This window comes from Crocodylus porosus, unplaced genomic scaffold (genome assembly GCF_001723895.1).
Source record: "Crocodylus porosus isolate Cpor-Errol unplaced genomic scaffold, CroPor_comp1, whole genome shotgun sequence".
Lineage (NCBI taxonomy): Eukaryota > Metazoa > Chordata > Crocodylia > Crocodylidae > Crocodylus > Crocodylus porosus.
Genome location: NW_017728886.1, coordinates 223,094,216 through 223,122,134, shown reverse-complemented (window position 1 = coordinate 223,122,134; position 27,919 = coordinate 223,094,216). Strand labels below are relative to the sequence as shown.

Sequence of the window (27,919 nt, the reverse complement as noted above, 5' to 3'; positions counted from 1 at the left end):
GATTGGAATTTGAAAAGAACATATATTAATACAGCCACCCTTAATTATTCTTTTATACAGAAATTATAGTAAGTGCAGAAGCTAAAGTACATTTTAAAAATGTCCTGTTTCGTTTAAGGTTGAGCTGCTGACTATGAAACCTGCAAGGCAAAGGAGAGTTGTACTAGACAACTCTATCAAATAGAGATCTTGCTTAAAAGTTTGCTAGCTATATTGTGATATTTAAAAAGAATATTCTTTTTAAAATTAGCACCAAAATTACTACATGGCCCCTGGTCGGAAGGGCTCTCACATATGACTCCACTGCTCACTCTTTCAAGTCTGAAAGGAGGGGAAAGGAGTCTAGAAGAATGGTCTTTACTTTAAAGAAGCCCTCTTAGGGTATAGGGGCAAGTGATCGTGATGCAAAGGAAGAACTGGAAGTGCAACAGGAGACCAGCTTGGCTAGGCAGCAATTTCTTTGACAAGCTGAAACTCAAGAAGGAGCCCCATAAAAAGTGAAACTTTGGTTTTAGTACCAGGGAAGAGTATAAGAGTATCCTACACACATACAGGCAGAAAAGTAGGTATGTATGATTTGAGATACACCTGGCAAGGGATATAAAAGGCAATATAAAAGGATTCTACAAATAAACCAAAAGTAAGAGAAAGACCAGAGAAATCATAGGTCCCTTATGATATGTGGAAGGTAATCTAGTTTCAGATGATTCAGAGAAGGCTGAAGAATTTAATGCATTTTTTACTTCAGTCTTTACAAACATGAGCAGATGCCAGGGAATGAGACAAACATCTTAGAGTAGCAGAAGAACAGATTCGGGATAACTTAAAGAAGCTAGATACTTTCAAGTAGGCAGGGCCAGATGTAATGCACTCAAGGGTATTGAAGGAACTGACTACGGTGATTTCAGAGCCACTGACACTCCTCTTTGAGAATCTGTGGCAGTCTGGTGAAATCCTGAATGAGTATCAAAAGGCAAATATAATGTCCAAATTTAAGGGAAAGAGGATTCAGGGAACTACAGATCAGTCAACCTGACCTCAATACCAGGAAGGATAATGGAGCAAGTCCTCAAGGAATCTACTGTGAAGCACCTAGAGGAGAACAAGGGAATCAGAAACAGCTAGAATGAATTCATCAAGAACAAGTCATGCCTGACTAACCTGATTTCCTTCTGTGATAGGCTCTGTGGGTACAGGGTGGAGAATGACAACAGATGTGATATACCTTGACTTTAGCAAGGTTTTTTAACAACATCTTCTGCAACATTCTCATTAACAAGTTAAGGAAACACAGACTAGCTAGGATAATTGGCTAGGCTCTAATACTGCAGAGAAGGATCTTTTCATTGCAGTGGACCTTAAGCTGAATACGAGCCAATAGTGTGCTTTTGTTGCAAAAAAGAGAAACTGACAACATATTTAGTTGCATCAACAGTCACTTGCAAAGTAAGGGAAATGACTCTTCTGCTCTATTCAGAATTGACAAGGCCACACCTGTAACAATACTTTCAGTTTTGGGCCCCATGCTTGACTGGGGTGGTTTAGTCAGAGATGACCCTGCCTTGAGCAGAGTGTTGGACTAGATGATCTGCTCTACTTTGCTATGATCCTATAAAAAGAGTTCTAGCTCGGACTGTATTTGTGATCTCACCAATATGTGGAGGATTCAGCAGTGAGAAAGGACAAAATGCTGTCAGAAGTAATCATAACTATTAATTTTAGTTTAAAGAGAAGACATGAATTTGAAACCAAAAGTAAAGTTATAAAAATAATATTTAAATATTTCCTATTTACATTTCAGAACATGCAGTTTGGCAAGCCAGCCCCACCCTTAGTTTTAGTTGGCAATTTTGCTGAAAATTGGAGGGAATGAGAACAGTCCTTACACATCTTTTTGTATCTGTTCGTAATGCTTTTGTATAGGAGATATCTTACTGCAAACAGGAGGGAAGTAAGCTCTGGAAGTTTATAACACATTACCACAGCTGTCAAATGAAACTACTTCCATTTCTATGAGCTCTTTACAATGGCTAAGAACTACTACAATCCTAACAAAATTGTTCTATTAGAACAATATCAGCCCTGGACACTCACACACTGGGCAAGAGCAGACAGACAAGTATATAACAGAGTTGAGTCAAAAAGTGAGAGCTCCCAAGTGCAGAAATGCTGAGAATGACATGCTCAGAGGAAAAAATGTGTTAGGTAAAAATTAATAAAGGACTAAAGGAAAGATTGCTGAAGGAGCCTGATTTGGGCTTGCAAAAAGCATAGCTATTACATAGCCTAAAAGCCACAAAACACTAAGGCTAAGGACAGGCATTACACATAAAAAGTGATCGGATGTTCGGTGCACATAAACAGGTTTCAAAATGGCTGAAACCAGTTTGACATAAACCTGCTTGAATGTAGTATATCAGATGTAACTGATTTGGAAAAAACGATTTATGCAACGTCTGTCCTAGACCCCTTGCTTGTTTAAGATAAACCAGACTCCTTCAGCATCCCACCATGCTCTCTGGAATGAGTGGGGCTCTCTGCTTCACAGCAGGACTGACCCCTCCCCTCTGCTCCCTGGCTGCAGCTCCAGCAGAGACTTGCAGGCACAGAGCATCTGTCTGGCTTCTCCCTGATAAGCAGGGATTATTCCCCCTTCCCCTCTGTCTTATACAGACACCTCAGCATTAGCTAGCAGACCACATGCTTCTAAATGATTTCTTTGCATCCATATTCTTGGACACAAATACAAATATTCATCCCATTGGGTCCTCAGGTAAGCCCAGTATAGATACCAGCCCACCAACTGTTTGTGCTGACATAGTAAAGGAGCACCTGGAAGGGTTGAATGTATTTAAGTCAACAGGTCCTGATGATATTTGTCCTAGGGTACTTAGAGAATTAGCAGGTGTCACAGCAGAGCCACTGGGACAACTATTTGAGCACTCATGGTACTCAGGGCAGGTCCCAGAGGTTTGGAAAGGGGCCAGTGTGGTCCCTATTTTCAAGAAGGGGAGGAAGGAGGAACCAGGTAACTATAGGCCAGTTAGTCTTACCTCTACCCTTGGCAAGACCTTTGAGAAAATTGTTAAGGATCACATTTGTAGGAGACCAGCAGGTAAAATGATGCCAAGTGGCAATCAGCATGGGTTCATAGCAGGCAGATCCTGACTGACTAACCTGGTCTTATTTTATGTCCTGGTCACAAAATGCTTGGATGAAGGAATAGAGCTAGATATGATTTACTTAGATATCAAGAAGGCCTTCAACACAGTGCCACACCCAATTCTTATAAATAAACTAAACAGTTGCAATGTAGATTATTACCCAGTCCTGTGGGTAGAAAATTGGCTTAGGGGATGTACCCAGAGAGTGGTGGCGGATGGGTCAGTTTCCACCTGGAGTAACATGGGCAGTGGAGTCCCCCCAACACTCTGTCCTGGGACTGGTACTATCAATATCTTCATTAGTGACTTGGATGAGGGAGTAGAAAGCATCCTGTCCAAATTTGCTGATCGCACCAAACTATGAGGGGAGGTACGCAAACCAGACGGCAGGGAGTGAATCCAGGTTGATTTGGACAGGCTGGGGAAATGGGCCAAACAGAATAGGATACAGTTTAACAAGACAAGTGTCATGTGTTGCACTGGAGAAGAAGAATTATCAACACTCCTACAGCCTGGGAGGTACAATTTTAAGTAGCACAACTACGGAAAGGGATCTCAGAGTTGTAGTTGACTCCAAAATGAACATGAGTCACCAGTGTGATGAGGTAATAAGTAAATCTAACTGCACCCTTTCCTGCGTAAGTAGGGGCATCGCAAACAGGTCTAGGGAGGTGATACTTCCCCTCTATGAGGCATTGGTCAGGCCACAGCTGGAGTACTGAGTGCAGTTTTGGGCATTGCACCTCAGAAGGGATGTGGATGGCCTGGAGAGGGTTCAGAGAAGGGCCACTTGTCTGGTTAAAGGCCTACAGAAAAAGCCCTATGTGGACCAACTGAAAGACCTGAACTTCTTCAGCCTCCACAAGAGGAGGCTGAGAGGTGATCTCATGGCTTCCTACAAACTCATTGGGGTGGACCACAAGAAATAGGGGATACAATGTTTACCTGGGCACCCGTCATGGTAACTAGAAACAATGGCCACAAACTGTACGAGAGCAAATTTATATTAGACATCAGGAAAACATTCTTTACAGTTAGGGTCGCTAAAATATGGAATAGGCTTCCAAGGGAGGTGGTGCTGTCTCCTTCCTTGGAGGTGTTTAAAAGGAGATTGGACAAACACCTGGCTGGGGTTATCTGACCCCAGCACTCTTTCCTGCCCAGGGCAGAGGAGTTGGACTCAATGATCTAATAGGTCCCTTCCAACCCTAACAACTATGAAACTATGAAACATGCTGGCTACAGTCTGTGCTGTGGGAGACAACGAGGGCAGACAGGCTTTTTGGACCTAATCAACAGGTAGTTTAATGTCCGTCCTTGGAAGAAGTTGTTTAGGAAGAACTATTTTAGGAAGAGCGGTTTAAGAAGAGCTCCATTAGTTAATAGAGAGAGATTTTGTTTTCTTAATGTGTTGATAAACACTGAGTTAGGGGTGATAAACATTCCCTGCTGGGCTGCTTGTGGAGGGAAGGGGGATAACAAGAGCATCCTGCTGGGGCCTGGCCACGCCCACCTCAGTGCAGCCCTGTGGAAGCAAAGGAGAAGCTGCTTTAGCACTGCCCAGCTTCTAGCCTGAGCCACTGCCTGCATGTGGCTGAATTTCCTCAGTCCAGAGAGAACATCTGTCCAATTACAAACCAGTTCAGCATAGCCAGTTTAGACTAAATTGCAAAGATTGAATCAATTCAGGCTCAGGCTTTTTGAATGTCTGTCCCTAGCCTAATAGAGATTATGCTAGAGACACATACTGACAAGTTTGTACATGCTTTCACACACAGAAGAGGATCAAAGCAGTGCAGGATAGATTCATCCACATAACTGATGCACAAGAAAAAGCACATATCTCATACAAAAGGAACTGCACACATGCTCTGGTAGGACACTTGAGCAGGGGAAGCGCAGACTCCGCAAAAACGTGCCTCATTCTTCTGCTTCCAAAATAACCAACTTACAGAGACAATGGTGCAAAGTTTATCAGAACTGAAAGTGAACAGCCTCTTCTTGTGGGTATAATATAGCATATTAGGCGACATCAAATAGCATAGTCACCAGAACCACGGTATTTACCACAATATATAAAGAAAGCACAATTTAGCACAATATATAAAAGCCATACAATTCAAGCTTAATATCAGGACTTACACCTATTTTTCACCAGGCATTATCTTTTAAACACGACTCCTTTCCAGATAAAGCTATCTAATTTTGTCATGTTGAACATTGTTTCTGGACTACAGCCTCTGCAGTAAAATGGAGACTTAGAGATACATTTGAGCAGCTAAAAATGGAATAGGACAGTCACCAAAATAAAAGGTGCCCAATCTCATTGGTTAACAGCTGAGTGAAAGCAAAAGGAGAAGGGTCAGGATTAAGATTTGCCTGGATCCTTGGTATCTTAACAGAACTATACCATTATAGTTACTCTGTCCCCACACAAATAGGTAGATACTCAGTGCTGAATAGCTGGTAAAAACATATTTACTATTCTAGATAAGACAGACAGACACGAAGTCTGATTAGATGAGGAATCATCTGAATCTCACACTTTCAAGACAGCTCAGAGCAGATGCAAGTTTTGTAGCCAACTTTTTAGAATGAGGTCAGCCACTGAAATGTTTTAACAAAAGAGTAATAAAACATCTGGAGATATTGCAGGTATCATATAATAGCTGGTACCATGATAACAACAGCCTCAACTCAGGTGTAATATGAACAGATACTGAAGAAAAGAAATGGAAAGTTCCCAACACTGGAAGTTCACCCTCAATCCAGAAAAGCTCTAGTAACTAGACACATCTAGTTCATGGTAAAAGAGGCCCAACCCATGTAGGACATACTTTACAGAATGAATCAAACCAGAGGATAGTAAAGTTGAAACCGAAGCAAAAGTGAAACCTCTACAGAACAAAAAACATTACAGATTATTCTGAAGATGTTTAGATGAGCACAGTACTTCAAAGATGAGACACCCTTGGCTGTTCCACTGAGACAACTGTTCCTTGACAATGCAACTTGACAATGATCTTGGGAGCATGACAAGAAAATGCAATAGAGAAAGATAGTTCTCTGTAACATTTCAGTCCACAGAGTCATGATCACAACAAGCAAAGACATACAAAAATGGTTTAGGAACTTGTCAACTAAAAGACAGAGTCCCTTTCCATATTAATCTCTGGGGAAACTGAATAAAATGATGCCCACATTTAGAGGCAACTACTAGCTATTCCGTTTGCCACAAAAAGAAAAAAAAATGTTGGGCCGTGGTTCTCAGCCAGGGTTCCATAGCACCCTACCTGCCATGGCTCTCTTCCAGGGGTGCCATGGGCTGTGTGCCCCTCCAGAGGCAGACCAGGAATCAGCTGTAGTTGGAGCCCAAACACCTCAGTGGGACAGGGCAAAATTTATTAGATATGCCTCTGCTTATGTCTGCTTTAGGTTTATCAGAATACCTTAATACAAGCAGAAGCATGCAGCAACATCCTGGTTGAGAACCACTGAGGTAAGCAGAGGCAGGACAACATTGGTTATCACCCAGAGTGTTACCAAATTCAAAAGTTGTGGAGGGATACCCTGACTCTAAAAAGGTTGAAAACCACTGGTGTAGAGATTATAGGCTGAGTTCCAACCACAGTATTCGCTAAGCCTCTTACAAAAAATACCTACAATTCATTATTTCAGCTGCAAAAATGCAATATCAAATTACAGCCTACAGTTGGTAAAAACTATTAATTGAAAATGTTATTGAGAGCAAATGTTATTGAGAGTGGAACAAACTACAGAACAAGCTGATAAAAATCACCATTTTTATTATTCAGAGCAACTGAATGCATTCTCTGAACTCAAAAGAGTGTGTTAAAGAAACAGAAGGAGGGCAGAAAGATAACCTGTACTAGAATCTAGTGTAAGACTTGCATGTGAGGGCTGATGACACAGAAGTTAACAAGTGAATCTCCCATACTGGGCTGTGAAGGACACTATTTCAGTACAACAAGGTTAGTCAATGGCAAGTGACAAAACTTATTCCTGGCAATAACATAGGAGGAAATACTTATCCCTTTATATGGAACACATCAGAAAATAAATGTATGTAGAAAAACAAGGTATTAGAGCCAGGTATGACTCAACATATCAAACAATTTATAGAAGGCTCTATAGGCTGCCAGAAATGAATAATCAAAAGTAACTCCTGTGATCTATAATGAGATTCCTGATTTCCATGGCACAAGATATCTAATTCTTTGTTAGTTTGTTTTGGGGAGTAGAACTCAATTCCTTATTCTAGATTTGGATGCCCACAATCTAATAGAGTGACTAAGACATTTAGATGAAACAAGATCTTTTGGAAGATGGCCTCACTGGACAAAAGCTAGCTGTTTAATTCTGAGAAATACTCCTCAGACAGGTATAAACCACCATCCTAGACAGTTGGTGATAGATAAGGACCTCAGTTTCCACTGCTCCAATCTACAATACATCAGAGGACTCATACCAGATGAAAACAGCTCCAGTGAAGTGGGGGCAGAGGGGGGACCAAAAGAAACTGTGACCAGACAGCCAACCCAGTATCTTTGTTCTCTCCTTGAAATCTAGCACATAAGGAAAATAGTATAATGGTGGTATACAGGCCCAGAGACTCCATAATTTAATACTAAGACACCAACAAAAGAGGTTCAGATGTACTTGGAAGTGCCTACGTCCTGCAGGAATAGATACAGAGCAAATGTCTACCTTAGAAGAATCACATTAGCAGTGAGCACTGTCTGTACCAGAAAGCCAGCAATGAGAAAAGACACTAACATATGAAAAACAGATTGCATTAGAACCATCGGGAAGTTAATTCACAAAGCAGTGGACATTAAGAGCCGACAAATATGTTAATGCAAGCTGCACAACAGTTTCTTTAAGGCAGTGAATAGAGAAACAGACTGAGTCAGTGGTAAAGAGTGACTTTCACTGGGTAAAGTGTTAACAACCTTTGACTTGCACAGTGGATGATTAATCAGCAAGTTGTCAGAAGTCCTGTACCAGTCTGCTCATGCCCAAGGCCAAATGACAAAGACATTTTTAAAGAAGTTATAGGGGGTGATTTAAACATGAAGTAAGGGAGATATATTACAGTGTGGTATTGTCTTCTTAAAATTAGTCACTGTTCTAGAGAATGCAGATTGGATCAAGTCTTCTCTAAACTCGTAACTGGGTGGTTTCAACATTAGCAACAAAAATGGATCTGAAATCATTTTGATTTATTAATCAAATATTTAATAAATTAGTTATCATGGGACTTAGCCTGTCTAGTATAAGTCAGCCAACCAGCCACACAATGAGCCAATATCCATGCACAGCAGTGAGTGCTCTGATAATTAGCAACTGAGGGCAACCTTAAATAATTACTTCACTGGAAGAAGATGGCAGTGTTTTGCAGTCTTCACCTAGTGTGGGATGATGATTTAAGCATGGAGACATGGCCTGGGATACCTCTTTCACTTTGCCACCCCTATCTAGGTCATCAAAATTAATATCTGACCTGCTGATAACCTGTGTCACTTTCTGCACTCCCTCACAGACCAGCTCCATGTAGATCTGCTATACGGTCTCAAAGTAGTTTATATGCACTGTGTCTTCAGGTAGTGTATTTTAAGAGTCAGTAATACAAATATAAAATAGCTATCATAATAACTTTAAAGCACTAGAGACCTTGTCCCTTATTTTAAATGAAAAAGTTGTATTCAAACCTCTTACTAATAAGCCTCATTAAAGCATATATTAAAATTCTAAAACATTTAAAAATTCTCTAAGGCTCCTATGAAGTTGTCCCTCCCTTTAGTTCAGAATGCTTTTTGACCTATGATAAAAATAAAAGGCTCCACTGATTCAAAATTCAGCAAAATGTGATAAACTATCTTATAGTTAATACACTACTGCTAGTATTTAAAACATGATATTGTAGATTTCCTAATGTAGGGCTGAGTCCTGAACATGTATGAAATTAGCATTGAATTCAGTGGGAGATAAATGGGAAAGAGAAGTAGGATCAATGGCATCAATCACTACACATTAGAGTCATGGACTATGATCCTGAACTTGATAAGTACATAAACAGATTGATGTTCCCACACTGCTGCTTGTTTCAGGAATGAGGGCAAAGGTAGGATACTGACTGACCAATAATTCAGTTTTGTATTTCCTTTTTGTGCCAATCTTTAGGTTAAATGGGCTTAATGAGAAGCGAGTTGAAATAAGTGCACTACTTGCATATTTTCAAGGACTTGCAAACTATTTTACACAGAAGTGTTCTCTACTCATAAGAGGATTTGTAACTTTTATAAGCACTTGTGACATTCGTAATACTGTGTAGGACATTTAGGCTATAGCAAAAAATTGATTCACTCAGGAGAGTACTGGGTCTGCAAGCTTATAGTTAAGAGTGCCTCGCTGTTGCCACACATTAAAAACACAAGATACAAAAGATTTGTTTTGACTGAACAGAAGCACAAGAAACAAATAGGGGGGAAACAAAGCTCCATTGTCACATCAATTTAATTTAACAACAAAGGTATATGTCTATGTCTCTCTAAAGGTTCTCTTTATTACCTCTTCCACTCCTTGGATGTTTTCTACTGGGTTGTCATGACTTAGAAAGCCCCTGAAGGGCTTCTGTACTTCTCAAGAGGTTGTGCAATGGAGTATGTTGTCCAAAATAATTATCTGTAACCACCATCTTACCTGAGGCTATATGTCAGTCTGTGCTCACTAGGTACTCAGAGACTGCATCTAATTTGGACCCGAAGGCAGATGTATGTGAATAATACTTACAGAAACGAAAAAGGATTGAAGCCACAGTGGAACTAATTTTTTAGTTAAAAAGGATATCAACCAAAGGAGCTGCAAGAAATACGTGTCATACTTCTAGCTATTTTTAATTTTAACATGCAGTAATTGATGTCCATGATAGCTTTAAATATAAATCATATTTTTCTAGGTATTGGTAAGATACTGTCCTCTGAACTACTTCAGTGCAAACTGGAAATAACTATAGCAGCACAAGAATGCAATTAAAATAAATAAATAGGGTTTATAACTCTAGTGTCTATTCCCCCATGCCCCTTGCCCCCCAAAGAAAGTAGTAGTACATCATCATAGCTCCCCCTATATCAGAACTACACCCACCTGTCAGGTTTTTCTGATGGAGTCGCACACACTAATACAAACAGGTCTTAATATGTAGTCTAAAGGAGGTGTTTACATAGTACTGCCCCAGGCATTGGCTTTTTACACCAGGATGAATATGATACCAGATAAAAGACAAAGGAACAGATTGCCTTGGCCCATGTGTAGGCACATGGGAGTGGGGAAACAACAGCCAGGTATGGACTGTACCCTCTAGTGCACAGCTCATGCTGTGGTGCAAAGTGCTACTCCCTCCTGAACTGGCCAGTACTGTAGGGTGATGGGATGGTAACAGAGGCATACCCCAGCCAACTCCCCCCCCACCCCCTTGTGAAAATAGAGGAATTCCTGGGCTTACCCAAGTGGAATGGGAATGAAGAAGATGATATTTGTTAAAATACAGTGACCTTCCTCCTCAATCCCTTTGCCCCCCAACCCCCCAAAGACACACACACACATTCTCTGACCTAAATGCTGCAGGAAAATAGTAAACCCAGGGGTTTGATGTTCTGCAAATGCAGCTAGACTGACAAAAATGGAGCTGTTTTACTATGTCAGGGCAGATTTCATGTGTAGGCTTATGCTGTATTTACTGCATAACTGTATTTACATGCCAACTGTGCTGGCATTTTTTTGTCCGAAGCGAACTAGGACATTTTCTACGTTATCAGATGGTGGTGATTCACATGCTAAAAATCACAATGCATATTGCTGTGCCTGATATTTTATTGCCTTAGGGCCTGTAGGGTAGAGTTGGTACTTCCTAAAAAATACCATAATAGCTTTTCAAGAAACCCATGGAGAAGCTTCATAGCATATAACTATACTCACTGAAAAAAATTACAAAATGCATATAAACTCCTCCCAAGCTTGTCTATTTAGATATTAAGTTCTGTGAGGTAAGGTCTGTGATTTTACAGTACTTAATGTATTGGGGCCCCAAGCTCAGTTCACAGCCTCCAAGATCTATCAAAATAAATATACATAAACAATACAGGAAGGCCATTAATTTCTTTAATTCATTAAAGTATTTTTATTTCATTAGGAAAACACCTGATAATGCTATTTAATTGGTTCAGGGCCAAATCCTGACCATAGCTACATTAATGAGTTCAGTGGAATTTTTTCAGTTACAATTATGCTGCTGTAAAAGAGAATAGAATTTAGTGCAAAATTCACAAAGGCATGCCACAGAGGTCAGGAGCTGGTACAAATTATCAGCAAGGTGAGAAAATGTAAAACAAATGTGATTTTTGAGTGCAATAAAAATCATAAGTCTTGTTTACTAGTTCTCGGCTATTATACAGACTCCATCATTGGCTGCAGAAAAATCCCTCTGGCATAACATCTCTGTAAATAACATTGCTCAGTTAGCCTTTCATCACATCTGTCCAGTCTTTACCTCACCATTTTTATAAATTTAATTTTATTTAGAAACAATAATTAATAATTCTAAGAAGCTGCATACTCAACAGTATGTGCATTTTACAGTCTGTTCTTGTCCCTTCACCATACCTTTATTACTGGTATAGACTTAACTGAGGCTTTAATAGCAGGGATCTGATGATCCGAATAAAAAAAAAATACGTGCATCTCCATCCCACTACCTACTATTCCATCACCTTTCTTTTCCAAGTGCAAGTTTAAAACATTACCTCAAATTCTCCTCCAAAAGCCCCACCTGGATAATTCTGACTGGCATTCTGAATTCTGCTCTTATCTAAGTTTCTAATTATGTTTTTCTTCTTGTTGCATATAAAAGCAACCCTCTAAAGCCTAGCATTACTTCATCTTAGTTTGATGTTGTTAGTACTGTCCAAAAGGTAGTTAGACATTTTTATATTTAAACAAATTTTAAACAGACACACTACTTTGAGAAATCCATTTTTTGCCTAAACTATACTGCTTTCACCTACAGTTGAATATGTTAGTACTGATTAAAACATTTATATTATTTTCTAGATCAAAGTATCCTCTATTTCTGTTACAACTGAACACTTGGAAACTTTGAGCATGAAAAGAGTAGCCTAGAATAATATCACCTATTAGCATTTGAGTTGCATCCTATTCCATCCTGCTGGTGTAGGAAAGTCAAAGCTGGTGGTCCAACTGGTGCCCAAGGACCGTATGTGGCCTTCAAGGGATTAAACTGTGTGCCTGGTTGCTGCTCCCCCCACTGCCATCATTCCAGCTGCAATAGCAGCTATTCTCCAGGCTGTCACATCCTGTCGCCACCCCAGAGGATGCGTGGGGAGTCATAGGCATGCAGTGAAGCAATGGGGGTCATAGGCACATAGCTTAGTTGTGGGGGAAGGGTTGCAGGCATGTAGTGCACTGGTGGTGAGATGGTTGTAGGCACAAGGCAAACTGGGGCAGTGGCTTGTGCACAGTGATGGGGGGGTGGGTTTCAGGATCCATGGTGGAGGGAGGGTCCATGGGGTATGCAGAACACAGCTTGCATGCAGCCACTGCTGGTGCAGCTAGTGGGAAGTGAGGCCCCTGGCTGCTTGGAAGTTGGACAACTCTAACTTAAAGCAATAGTAACATGGGCCGTCCTCCATTATATTTGTTCTGGCTTAATTCTGTGGCGAAAATGAAGCTATGTTACAAAAGTGGATGCTTTAACAGATTTCCTGGGTGGATAGGACCACAGTTATACATTTAAGCATTGAAACAGAATATAGGAACCTGAGGTTACTGTAACAATTAGAGGTGCAATTGTTTTCAACACTCTTTCCTTACCTTGGAATATTTTTTCATTGATTTCATAGACATTAGGGCTGGAGGGGACCTTGGAAGATCATCAAGTCCAGCCTCCTGCCCCAAGGGCAGGAAGTCAGCAGGGGTCACAGGATCCCAGCAAGATAAACATCCAAATTTCTCTTGAAGGCATTCAAAGTAGGGGCTTGAACCACCTCCAGCGGCAGTCTATTCCAGCCCATGGGGGCTCGGACAGTAAAGAAGTTCTTTCTTATGTCCAGCCTGAAACAATCATGGAGGAGTTTGTGACCGTTTGACCTTGTCACCCCTTGGGGCAATCTGGTGAACAGACATTTGCCCAGATCCTGGTGAGTACCACGATAAACTTAAATGTGGCCACCCGATCACCCCTGAGCCTGTGCTTTTCCAGGCTGAAGAGTCCAATAGCTCTCAGCCTCTCATCCTATGGTCTGTTTTCCTGACCTCTGATCATGCACATGGTTCTCCTCTGCACACTTTCAAGCTTCTCCATATCCTTTTTGAATTGTGGAGCCCAAAACTGGATGCAGTACTCCAGCTGTAGCCTCACCAAGGCTGAGTACAACGGAAGAATGACGTCCTGGGATTTGCTTGAGAAGCATCTATGGATTCAAGCCAGCATTTTGCTTGCTTTACTAGCCACAGAATCACATTGAAGGCTTATGTTCATTTTGTGGTCAATCATGACCCCCAAGTCCTTTTCGTCCGGAGCGTTAGCTAGTGTAGCACTGCCGAGCCTATAAGTGGGCTGCAGGTTTTTATTCTCAAGGTGGAGAATGAGTGACTGCCATCAATTACAACCCTCTGGGTCAGACCACAGAGCCAATTTCCCAGCCAGCGGATCATGGTGGACCCAAAGCCACAACTGGCCAGTTTCGCCAAGAGGTGATCATGGGATATCAGATCAAAGGCTTTTTTGAAGTCAAGATATATGACATCAATCTTTTCTCCCTTGTCCAGGTGATAGGTCACCTGGCCATAGAAGGAAATGAGCTTGATGAAGCAAGACCTACCCACAACAAACCCATGCTGGCTATCCCTTAGGATGTTGGTGTCAGCCAGTTCATTAAGGACGGCCCCTTTAATAAACTTTTCTAAGATCTTCCCCAGGATAGAAGTCAGGCTAATGGGCCTATAGTTAGCCGGATCCACTCTCCTCCCTTTCTTGAAGATAGGCACCACATTGGCCTTCTTCCAGTCTTCGGGCACTACACCAGAGCACCAGGAGTTTTCAAAGATCCATGCCAGGGGCTGGGCTATGATGCTCGCCACCTCCTTGAGTACCCTGGGGTGTAGATTGTCAGGGCTGGCTGACTTGAAGGTATCTAGCTTCTCAAGATGTTCCTTTACGAGGTCAGCATTAATGGAGGGCAGGGGATCTCCCTCACCCAGACCTCCCTGTTCCGTAGTGGGCATGGGCGTCCCATGGGACTGATGAAAGACTGACATAAAGTACTCATTTAATAGGTTGGCTTTTTCCTCGGCGTCAGTTGTCAGGTGCCCCATCTGATTCAGTAGGGTCCAATGTTGCCCTTGCTTTTCCTCTGGCTCCCCACATATCTGAAGAAGGACTTTTTATTGTCTTTGATGCTCAAAGGTAGTTGGAGTTCATTTGCAGCTTTGGCTTTCCTGGTTTGCTCCCTTCAGGACTGGACCAGTGCAGAATAATCCTCCTTGGAGATGAATCCTGTCCTCCATCCTTTGTAGGCTTTTCTTTTTAGCCTTAGGAGGTCTGCTAGGTCCCTGGAGAGCCAGGGGGGCTGTACCCTCTTGCTGCCTTTCCTTCAAGATGGAATAGACTTTTCTTGTGCATTATCTTGTATGTGTCACTAGAAAAATGGCTTTTTTGGAGCAGTGTTCATATGCATATACTAGCTTCATTGTCAACCATGTCAGAAAGGACATTCCAGAGAGAAGGCATAAAACTTGCAAGCAGGTGTGAAGATGCTTTTGAAATATCTTCTGAAGAAAACTTTCAAATGATTGTCCATAATTTTTTTTTGTAACAAGAATGTGCTGGAAAATAGTTGTCCCGCATTGCCAATACCAGATTAAGCAGCACTTTACCTCTCATCGGCCCATAGACTTATTGCATCAGATAGAGCTCATCCACACATGAAATAAAGCTTTCTGACCGCTCAGATTTGGCTGAGTGGTCCTCCCATGAGATGTCAGGTTAGTTGGGAAGAGTGCTCAGCCAAGTCCGAGCAGTTGCAAAGCTTTCTCTCATGAGTGAATGAGCTCTATCTGATGCAAGAAGTCTATGGGCTGACGAGAGGTAAAGAGCTGCTCAACCTGGTACTGGTAACGGGAGACGACCTAATCAGTGACCTAACGATCGAAGGGAAGCTGGGTGAGAGTAACCATGAACTGGTCACCTTCACCATCCACCATAAAGCTGGCAAGTCAGTCAGCAATACAGAAGTCCTCGACTTCAGGAAAGCTAAGTTTGACAAGCTAAGGAGGCATGTTGATGAGGCCCTAAGGGACCACGACCGCAAGGGGAGGGGAGTTCAGAAAAAGTGGTTGCTCCTAAAGGGTGCAATCCTGGATACACAAGCAAAGTCTATTCCATCTCAAAGGAAAGGCAGGAAAAGGGCACAGCAGCCCCCTTGGCTCTGCAGGGAAGTTGCAGGCCTCCTGTGTCTAAAAAGACAGACTTACAAAGGATGAATGAGTGGATCCACCTGCAAGGAAGAATATTCTGCACTGGTCCAGACCTGCAGGGAGTGAACCAGGAAAGTCAATGCTGCGACGGAACTCCAGTTAGCTACAAATATCAAGGACAAATAAAAAGCCCTTTTTTAGGTATGTGGGGAGCCAGAGGAAAAGAAAGGGCAACATAGGACCCCTGCTAAACCAGGTGGGACAACTGACAACTGATGCCCAGGAAAAAGCCAACTTACTAAATGGGTACTTTGCATTGTTTTTTCACCAGGCCCAAGGGATGCCCCTCCCCATTATGGGATGGGAATGCCTGGGTGAGGAAGATTCCATACCCTCCATCAGTGCTGACCTTGTGAAGGAACACCTTGAGAGGCTGGATGCCTTCAAGTCAGCTGGCCCTGACAGTTTACACCCCAGGGTACTCAAGGAGCTGGCAAGCATCATAGCTCAGCCCCAAGCACAGATCTTCGAGAGTTCCTGACACTCTGGTGATGTGCCCAAAGATTGGAAGAAGTCCAGTGTGGTGCCTATCTTCAAGAAAGGGAGGAAAGTGGATCTGGGAAACTACAGGCCCATCAACCTGACCTCTATCCCAGTGAAAGTCTTAGAAAAGATTATCAAATAGGCCATTCTTAACAGACTGGCTGATGGCAACATCCTGAGGGATAGCCAACACAGGTTTGTTGTTGGGTAGGTCTTGCTTGACCAATTTTATTTCCTTTTGTGGCCAGGTGACCTATCACCTGGACAAGGGAGAAGAGATTGATGTCATATATCTTGACTTTAAAAAAGCCTTTGATCTGGTATCCCGTGATCACCTCTTGGCAAAACTGGGCAAGTGCGGCCTTGGCTTCACCGCGATCCACTGGCTGGGGAATGGCTCCGTGGTCAAACCCAGAGGGTGGTGGTTGATGGATGTTAATCATTGTGGTGACGTGTGACCAGTGAGGTCCCCCGAGGCTCTGTCCTTGGACCTATACTATTTAACATCTTCATTAATGATGTGGACATGGGAGTCAGAAGTGGACTGGCCAAGTTTGCCGATGACACCAAACTTTTGGGCAAAGCATCCACGCCAGGTGAAAGGCAGATGATCCAGGCTGACCTGGACAGGCTCAGCAAATGGGCGGACGAGAACCTGATGGTGTTTAACACCGAAAAATGCAAGGTTCTCCACCTTGGGAAGAAAAACCTGCAGCATCCTTATAGGCTCGGCAGTGCTATGCTGGCTAGCACTACGGAAGAAAGAGACTTGGGGGTCATCATTGACCACAAGATGAACATGAGCCTCCAATGTGATGCTGCAGCTACTAAAGTGACCAAAACGCTGGCTTGCATCCATAGATGCTTCTCGAGCAAATCCCGGAACGTCATTCTCCCCTTGTACTCGGCCTTGGTGAGGCCGCAGCTGGAGTACTGCGTCCAGTTTTGGGCTCCACAATTCAAAAAGGATGTGGAGAAGCTTGAGAGAGTCCAGAGGAGAGCCACGCGCATGATCAGAGGTCAGGAAAACAGACCTTACAACGACAGGCTGAGAGCCATGGGGCTCTTTAGCCTGGAAAAGTGCAGGCTCAGGGGTGATCTGATGGCCACCAATAAGTTTATCAGGGTGACCACCAGGATCTGGGGGAATGTTTGTTCACCAGAGTGCCACAAGGGATGGCGAGGACAAACAGTCAAACTACTGTAAGACCATCTCAGGCTGGACATAAGGAAGAATTTCTATACTGTCTGAGCCCCCAGGGAACAGCCCGTGGAACAGCCTGCCATCGGAGGTGATTCAAGCATTTACATTGAACACCTTTAAGAGCAAATTGGATGCTTATCTTGCTGGGATCCTATGACTCCAGCTTACTTCCTGCCCTTTGGGCAGGGGGCTGGACTCGATGATCTCCAAGGTCCCTTCCAGTCCCAATGTCTATGAAATCTATGAAGAAGTTAAATGGCTAATAATGGTTTGATTGTATTTACTGAAATAATCTATGGTGTCAAAATTAGATGGAGATGGGGCTTGACTGTTTTTTTTTTCTACTGCATCTTTTCACCCGGTCTTCACCATCTTGAAGGTGTGCCTTTAGGTAGCCATAGGTGAAAATATCCTATGGGACTGGTAACAGAGAAGAGCGATCTAGGTATTTAAGACAGCATCTTGCATTTATGCTTTGACTAAGAAACATTCAAGCCTTTAGGGATTGCCCCAAACACCTCTAACTTAGCTCTTATCCTGCTCTTGTGTCTATATGTATCTGAAGGGGTGAGTGCTCTGTTTGTATTCCTTGGCTTTGGGCTTTATCTTTCCCTTCACTTGTTTTCATATTCCTGATTCTGTTTACCAACGGCCAGGAAATCCTTCAGAAAGCTGCTTTGCTGTGTCTTTGCTGACCGAGCTCTGCAGATGGAAACTAAGATCCTGGTCTACAATGCAGGGGTTATCCCCACACTCCTCTATGAGTATGAGATGTGGGTGACATATTGAATCCATCTTAAGCATCTGTAATAGTTCCATCAGCATTGCCTTGGGAAGATTCTTCGCATTAAATGGGAAGACCACTGCACTAATGCCAGAATCCTCTCTGCAGCTAAAATAGCCAGCACTGAGGCAAAGATCATGAAACATCAACTTCGCTGAGCTGGCCACTGTGTGTATATGGCTGACACTTATCTCCCGAAACAGGTCCTCTTCTCCCAACTTAGTCATGGTAAGACTACCATGGTAAGAGAACCTCTGGAGGGCAGAGCAAGTGCTACAAGGACACCCTGAAAGTATATCTTAGGAAGGCTGGCATCAACCTTACAAATTAGCACTCCTGCTTGCAGAGAACACTTATGACTTAGTGGGGTTAACAGAAACCTGGTGGGACTCTACCCACAACTGGGCGGTACACATTGAGGGCTATAAGCTATACAGAAAGGATAGAGTGGGGAAGAGAGGGGGAGGGGTTGCGCTCTATGTCAAGGAGCGTTATACAACGACCTGTATCAAAATGGAATCAGAGGAGGAGAAAGTAGAAGGTTTATGGGTTAGGATACATGGAGGTCAAGGAGAAATGGATTTGGTGGTAGGGGTCTGCCACAGACCCCCTTACCAGGGGGAAGAACTAGATTTGGAACTCCTGAGGCAGCTCTTGGAAACGATAAAGACTAGGAAGGCAATAGTCATGGGGGACCTAAACTACCCTGACATCTGCTGGGAGACGCAGACAGCAAATTCCCACCATTCATGCAGGTTCCTATCCTATATACAGGACCTCCATCTGACGCAGGAGGTACATGATCCCACTAGGGGGAATGGCTTACTAGACCTGGTATTGGCAACAGGGGATGACATGATAGGGGACCTACAGATCAGTGGTCACCTGGGAGACAGTGACCACCAAATAATAGAATTCATCATAGGCATAGAGTGGGTAAGGTAACTAGTAGGGTGGAATTGCTAGACTTCAGGAAGGCTGACTTCAGCGAACTCAGGTGTTTAGTCAATGACACACTGCAGAGTAGGAGATTTGACAAGATGGGAGCACAGGAAGGGTGGCTGTGCCTTAAGGAAACAATCCTTCGGGCACAGGGGGAGACGATTCTGATAAGGGGGAAAAGAGGGAAAGGGGCCAAGAGGCTTCCTTGGCTGACCAGAGAAATCCAGAGCAGCCTAAGGGCAAAAAGGGGGGACATATAAGCAATGGAAACAGGGAGAGATCACCAAAGAGGAATATACCTCTTCTGCTCGTGCTTGTAGGGAGGCAGTTAGACAGGCCAAAGCTACCATGGAGCTGAGGATGGCATCCCAAGTTAAGGATAACAAAAAATTGTTTTTCAGATATATAGGGAGTAAAAGGAAGGCCCAGGGTGGAATAGGACCACTACTGAATGGGCAAAAGCAATTGGTGACAGACAAGGAGGAAAAGGCTGAACTCCTTAATGAGTTCTTTGCCTCAGTCTTCCTAAACGAGAGGCAAGAGAAAAGTCTCACGTGGTAGAGAGGCAACAGCTGGGAACCAGACTATCAAGCATTGACCCTGAGATGTTGCAAAGTAATTTGGAAGAACTGGATGCATTTAAGTCGGCAGGCCGAGATGAGCTCCATCTGAGGGTACTAAAGGCACCGGCTGATATCATTGTACAGCCACTGGCAAGAATATTTGAGCACTCATGGCACACGGGACAGGTCCTGGATGACTGGAAAAGGACCAATGTGGTCCCTATTTTCAAGAAGGGGAGGAAGGTGGATCCAAGCAACTACAGGCCAGTCAGTCTCACTTCCATCCTTGGCAAAGTCTTTGAAACCATTATTAAGGCTCATATATGTGACAGCCCAGCGGGAAAAATTATGCTGAGGGGAAACCAGCACGGGTTCATAGCGGGTAGATCATACCTGACTAATCTAGTCTCTTTTTATGACCAGGTTACAAAACAGCTCAACACAGGAGTAGGGGTTGATACCATTTACTTAGACTTCAGGAAGGCCTTCGATATGGTATCCCACCCCATACTGGTGAACAAGTTAAGAGGCTGTGTTTTGGATAATTACACAGTCCGGTGGGTGGCAAATTGGCCGGAGGGTCGTACCCAGAGAGTGGTAGTGGATGGGTCAGTATCGACCTGGAAAGGAGTGGGTAGTGGGGTCCTGCAGGGCTCAGTCCTTGGACCGATACTCTTCAATGTCTTCATCAGTGACTTGGACGAGGGAGTGAAGTGTACTCCGTCCAAGTTTATGGATGATACAAAACTGTGGGGAGAAGTTGATACACCGGAGGGCAGGGAACAACTGCAGGCAGACCTGGACTGGTTGGACAAATGGGCAGAAAACAACAGAATGCAGTTTAACAAGGAGAAATGCAAAGTGCTGCACTTAGGGAGGAAAAATGTCCAGCACACCTACTGCCTAGGAAATGACCTGCTCGGTAGCATGAAAGTGGAAAGGGATCTTGGAGTTCTAGTGGACTCCAAGATGAACATGAGTCACTAGTGTGACAAAGTCATCAGAAAAGCTAACTGCATTTTATCATGCATCTGCTGATGCATGACAAACAGAACCAAGGAGCTGATACTTCCCCTCTATTGGGTGTTGGTCAGACTGCAGTTGGAATACTGCGTCCAGTTTTGGGCGCCACACTTCAAGAGGGATGTGGATAACCTGGAGTGGGTCCAGAGAAGGGCCACTTGTATGGTTAAGGGCTTGCAGGCCAAGCCCTATGAGGAGAGACTAAGGCACCTGGACCTCTTTAACTTCTGCAAGAGAAGGTTGAGAGGCAACCTTCTGGCTTCCTATAAATTCATCATGGGGGCGCAGAAGGCAATTGATGAGGCTGTACTCACCAAGGTGCCCCTGGGGGTTACAAGAAATAATGGCCATAAGCTAGCAGAGACCAGATTTAGACTGGACATTAGGAAGAACTTCTTCACAGTTAGAGTGGCCAAGGTCTGGAATGGGCTCCTAAGGTAGGTGGTGCTTTCCCCTACCCTAGGGGTCTTCAAGAGGAGGTTGGATGGTCATCTGGCTGGGATCATCTGAACCCAGCACTTTCGTGTGTATGCAGGGGGTCGGATTCGATGATCTATTGAGGTCTCTTCCGACCCTAACATCTATGAATCTATGAAATTGGGAAGTGCTAGATGGTAACGGGTCTCAATGGCACTGTACCATACATCAAGCTACAGCCCATTTTGAAGAGAACCGTCTTGCTCAGGAAGCTGAGAAATGGCAGAGGAGGAAGAAAAGTGTACAACATCCTGGCCAACAGTTGTGGCCCTCCCCCCCCCACAAGGCATCACTTGTCATAGTTGTGGAAAAACTTGCAGAACATGAATTGGACTCCTCAGGCACCTTAAAACTCAGCAATAATCCCCCCCATAGAGGACATCATTCTCGTATCAAAAGATAGCCAATGAATAGTGCTCTTGTCTATATGCATGCGAAGAGGTGAGTTCTCTTTTTTAAATTTTCTAGCCTTGAACTTTAATGTTTGACTCTTAGCTTGTTTTAATATTCCTGATTCTTTCCCAAATTTCAGCTCAGTTCCTGGTCCCATCCTTGACCTTTGTTGTATTCCCTAACATTTCTCTCACTATTCCCAACTTCTCAGAGCACCTCGCACATTATGATACAACCAAAAACAAATAAAACAGCAGCAGCCATAGTAGTGATGGTAATAACAGTAGGCTTGCCCTAGGAAGGAATGGTTTTGGAAACAATTGGGTCAGCTGGTTGGTGAGGAGCTGTATTCAATGCACTGATGGCATTCTTTAGCCTGTTTCTTAAAATTATGGATTCAGAAAACATGCTCCAAGACTGCCATCTCACAGAGAAAGTAGCACAGAGAGATTCTTTAGCTAAGCATCCATGACAATAAACTACAAGCCTATAGTTTTTTGTTATTTTACCATCTGATTCTGGCTTTTCTCTAAGACCTTTTTATAAGGTAGTTATAAAGCAAGCTAATAAAATATGATTGAGTAGCCTATCAGCTGTTTTTCTTTTTTTGAGACCTAGCATATTAGTTATAGAACTCCAAAGCACTATACAATAGTTGCTGCATAAAATAGCTTTTAAAAAAATCATACAAGAACTCTGGTTCTACAAATACTCAGGAAGTTTATGATAAATTGGTCAGTCAACCACCAAATCATTCTGTACAACAGGGGTGGGCAAAATACGGCCTATGGGCTAGATCTGGCCTGCAGCAGGTCCCGTCATCCCACCTGGCCCAGGTGCCCAGGCTCCCTGGGCATGCAGTCATGCTGCTCCCTGGGCATGCAGTTATGCTGGGGCAGCTCTGAAGCGGAACTGCCTTTCTAGGCACCCGAGGTGGCAGTGGCTTCTTCCAGCTGCCGCCGCTCCTGATACCAGGACTGCTGTACTGGTAGGGACCTGTGCATGCAGCCCCAACCTGGCATGCCATACGTCTGCTCCAGACTCACCTTTCCTTGCTCAGCAGCAGCAGCAGCTGCTGCTCCCAAGCAGAACTGTTGCTCAGCATGGGGGAAAGGCAGCCTACCCTGGGTCTGTACTGCCATCACCACTGTCCAGGCTACCCTGCAGCTGCTCTGCATTGCCAGCTCAGGGGGCAGCAAGACATGCCACATTGGGGTAGTGCGGAGCAGCTGCAGGGAGGACTGTTGGCAGTGATGGGCAGGTGCTGCAGGGTACATGGGCTCTGGGCTGTTGCAGGGCAGGGGTAGGTGCTGATCAGTTCAGGGAGGCATGTGCAGGGAGCTCCTATGCACACCCCACTATACCTTCAAACCCCACAACCATACCCTCCCCCCACACAATCACCAAAAACACCATGTCTACCCACAGCTTCCCACATTACTCATACACCCACCTGCATGCCTCTGGGGAGGCCCGCTCACTGCTACATGTGCACACCCCACCACACACATGAACCTACATACACCCCCAGCCACCCTCCCCTTCCACACATCCCACATTATCTCACAAACCCTGTACCCACCCACCCACATCCATACATACCCTCACACCCTCCCCTACAACCCACATTACACAGACATCCACACACCCACAGCCCCCCACAAGCCCTATACCCTCCCACACATACCCCCACACTTCTCTACACCCCCACAATATACAAGAATAAGATTGCATTTCCCCTATTATGCAATCACCTCTATATAAACAATGAAAACACACACAAAATCAGGACCAAAATATATTTTTAAAAATCAAATTAAAATATGGTATTGTAGATGTTTGTTTAGTATATAATTCTCCCCCCACCCAGTTCCAAGATGCTAAACCCCCTTCCCAAAAGGGATACTTCTGGGGGAAGGAGAGGGACTTCTGGTTGCAAAAGGTAGGGGGCAGGACTTCCAGTCCCAAGATGGCAACCAGGGGGCAGGGTGCTTGTCAAGGGGCAGGACCACCCTCGTGGTTCCCAGCATCTCACCAAAACTTGTTAAGCCACCATCCAGCCAAAATAATTGCCCACCCCAGTCTACAGTGCCATTGAATGCCTTTGGGTTTGTGTCTTACAGCATATTTGGGATGATTTCTGCTGACTCAAACTATTAGCAATTCAATTTACTTGAATGTTTAGCTGCTATTATTTCACACAGGTTCACAGAAGTTCACAACCATACATAGTTTTTAAATAATCTTTCAAGCACTGACAGGAATGCTATTGTGTATCAGCAATTACGAAAAGTACTGAAACCACCCAAATAAGCAAAAAGCAACACCATATATATCTAGAAGAAGCGACCAAGTTTAGGTCAAAGTTTACAATCTTTCCTGTAGTTGCTATGGGTTCACCAAAACAGCAATGATGTTCTATTTCAAGCTGTTTAGATCCCACCAAAATACCCTGCTGTATTTTCCAGTATTTCTATACGCATAACAAGCTGGAGAGCAACATTTTCCAAGGGATTTTTAATCAAAAGGCTTTATAGTTAAAAGCCATCCACTTTGAAGGGTATTTTTTTTATATGTAGCATCTGGATTATACATACATTGTTTTATAAAAATGCTAGCAAACAAAAATTGTAGACTAGATTCAGTTCAAAGGGACACATTCTACAGTCCTACATAGAAGAATAAATTCATCCTAAATTGTCCATGTAAGACATTTCTCTCTACATAAAAAATATTTTCTCTAGGTAATTTAGCACCATTTAAAAAGCACTGAACCTCTCTTTCTTGCTTCTGCAAGACTTTGATATGCCATTGAAGCATGAACTATGCAACCTCTAAAATCAATAAATATAAGAGAACTACAAATAGTAAAAATGTGTTTATGTTTAAGAACCATTGTGTGTCCTGTGGGGCCATTACAATTATGGAAACAGAAAAAAAGTTTACCAATTGTGCGATTCTGGTCCTGTGGGACAATGCATAATCTTCCCAAATTTATTCTCTAAAAAGTGAGACCAAGGCACAAGAGAGATTCATGGTTGGGTTTCCAGGCAATTTCAAGGGACTGTGTAATAAGTAGTAAGGGAGAACTACATAAAAAATACTCTGTATAGCATGCTTCCTTAGAAAATTTGCAGTCACTCTTTTTTTCATGTAAGATTAATTTCTGGCCACAAAGAACTCTGAAAATTTGATATATATCTTATAAGAACCATGAGGCCATGCTCTTATAGAGTATCATGTCCAGTTTTGGGCCCCACTTCCCAAGAAAGACATGGACAGATTGGAAAGAGTCCAGCAGAGAGCAACACAAATGATTAGAGGCCTGAGAAACATGACTTTTGAGGAAAGGCTGAAAGAACTAGGGTTACTTAGTCTGGAGAAGAGAAGATTGTGGGGAAACTTGATAACAATCTTTGATAACAGCCTGATAGGAAATTGTAGAGAGGATGGAGAAAGACTTTTCCCTGTGGCTGCAGGGAACAGGACTAGAAACAGTGGCCTCACAGTTCAGCAGGGCAAATTTAGGTTGAACATTAGGAGGATCTTTCTATGAGGGTGGTCAAGAATTGGAACCAGCTCCCTAGAGAAGTTGTGGAATCTCCATTGCTGGAAATTTTTCAGAGCAGGTTGAACAGACACTTGGTTGGGATGGTTTAATTAGAGACATTCCTTCCTTGAGTAGAGAGCTGGATGAGGTGAACCTACTTTCCTATGATCCTATCCTATTTCCTATAGACAAAATATCTGTTGTAAAATTTACCAACTAGTGAAGATCATTCAAACACATGTTTCTGTTCACTGGAGTATTTCTGTTGACTTCAACAGGACTACTCAAGTAATTGAGGTAAAACATGCAGACTATTTGAAAAAGCTGAAACTATCATAAATAGTCCTTACTTAAAGGTATATAAAACACCCAAACACAAATAAACCCAAGACATAAAGTAAAAATATTTAAAACAAACAGGGAAAAGAAAAAAAAAATATAACAGTCCTAAGCACTTACCAAGTGGTTGTCCTGCAATGATCCTGGCATTCTCACCCGCCACTGCTGCCCTTGCATGCCTCTCACTCATGTACTGTACAAATGCATAACCTTTGTGCACTGAGCAGCCAACTATTTTTCCGTACTTTGCAAAAATGGCTTCTATGTCACCTTTTTTGACAATGGCTGTGTTCAGATTGCCAATGAAGACTCTGGAGTTGATGGACTTGGGATCATTCTTATTGGTGACATTGCTGGTCTGTGTTTTGCCAGTCATGGTTGGCTCAGTTGGCTTTAACCCTTGAACAAAGAACAAAAAGACATGTTTTACAGCACACAGTTGTGTCTGGTTTCAGACAGATTTTCAGTGATAACTCATTTAGGCTGAATATGTACTCACATGTCTTATATTTTCTAAAAATGATCAGATGTAAACCTGGCACTGTAGATATTTAAATAGTAATACAAAGTAAATTTTGAATCTTGTCTCACTTTGGTTTTAAACATATGCCTATAAATCAGTGAATATAATACCCTAATGTTCAGTAGTAGAGTCCTACTGCAGGTTAAATACCTAGCCATCAAGAAACTGCAAACTCAGAGAAAGAACCGTTATTTTGTGCCAATGAAAAGGACGTTCAAGGCCACGTAGGGAACAAATTATAACAATGAAAGATTCTTGCCTTTGTTTGTACCAGAAAGTGCATCAGAAAGTGCACATGTACGTTACTTTTTTCTATTCTGTTAAATATCACTGATCATTGTGAGGAGAGCAGGGCAGGTTACACACAGTCCTTATAGTTCCTTACTGCAATCAATATGTTTTTATTAGATACTGACAATTTTCCCCATTATAATATAGTGCAGAAGGACCGAAAAAGAAAAAAATAAATAAATAGAAAAAAAAGAAAGAAGGAAGGAACACACAGCAAAAGCAGAAACGATTAATTTACCTACAATATGTGTGAGAACAGATGGCCTTAATGGGATAAAAACGAGTTGGGCTTGTTGTTTTTTTGGTTACATCTGAAGATAAAATGAATCATGCTTAGTATTGGTGTAAAATCAACTACAGTCAGGGAAGGATTTGTCCCCGATTTGTCCCATTAGTTTTAAAAAATAATCACACAAGAAATGAAACAACATCAGAATACTTCATGATTTATTTCCACCTGTGTTTATGAAACTATCCTTACGAAGTCCACCTAATTTTGTTAATATTTCATATACCAAGACATTTACAAGCATAATATGCAAATCATACCTGCCTGAAGCATGTTTCCTCATTTTACACCAGTTATTAGCTAAGTGTAAGTTGAAACGAACACCACAACTATTCCATATGCCTGCTGGGACTTCTCCAGCTCTCCATGGCAACAAACTGCCAGGAACATGTGTACATATCAATACTGAAAATAGCTTTTTTTATTATAAGTGGGAGGTCATTTATATAGCAATTAAGTATATAACATCTTTTACTACTAAGACTTATATCATTCCTCTGTTCTACTTCATTCTGGTCATACTTCAGATCATATCAGACTCATAGTTCAGACAAAAGGGAACTCCAATAAAAAACTGATGACAGTTAAAGCACCATTCATTTTTCAAAATAAAAAGGAGTGATGACCTCGATTCTGATCCCTCTTCTGGCAGTGACTAGCACAAGTTAGTATTTTAAATCAATAGCTACATTATATAAAGGCAAAGCTAGAAAAAAAATAAACCATTTTTACTAGATTTAATTCCTTGTTCACTTGGATGCTTTGTTCATATCATTACCATGACTTGTACTATTTTGGCAGTCTTAGCAGAAAACAATCCAGTCTCACCTGCCAGGTGATGATGTTTACAATGAAGCTGTCCTGAAAAACAAAGTCCTTGATATATCAATAGATCACATTGTCTAAGTACAGACATTCAAAAGGCCCAAGACTGAATTAATTCAATCTTTGCAGGTTAGTCTAACCTTTGTAGACTGAACTGATTTGCAAGTGAATAGACATTCACTTTTGATTCTGGAAATGTAGCCATATGCCTGGACGGGGAGAGGAGAAGCAGCCCTTGTCAGGTTTGTCCCCAGTGGCAGCATGGCCAGACATTGGCCAGGGCAGCATCTCAGGTGAAGCGGGGCAGGGTGGGAAATTAAACTTCCCTGTTTCCCCTCTCTCCCACGGGCACAGGGACCCCAGCTAGGGTCTGCCTGGCTTTCCCCCCTGCTAGCTGCTAAAGCAGCAGGAAGCATGGCCCAAGCTGACCTGGGCAGCAACCTCAGGTCAAGTGGGGGCAGGGAGGGGAATTAAACTTCCCTGTCTCCCCTCTCAG

At 42.8% G+C, this 27,919-nt stretch overlaps 1 protein-coding gene across 4 annotated transcripts in view; it reads right to left on the bottom strand.

Annotated features, from left to right (window-relative positions):
* RALYL (RALY RNA binding protein-like) overlaps positions 1–27,919 on the bottom strand; it is a 678,566-nt gene that overhangs the window by 328,330 nt on the left and 322,317 nt on the right. For all 4 annotated transcript variants that reach the window (XM_019549824.1, XM_019549846.1, XM_019549832.1 and 1 more), the window contains one exon: positions 25,616–25,894. In XM_019549824.1, coding sequence (XP_019405369.1) covers positions 25,616–25,871 — 256 coding nt within the window. In that variant the 5' untranslated portion in view covers positions 25,872–25,894. The remainder of the gene's footprint in view (positions 1–25,615; positions 25,895–27,919) is intronic.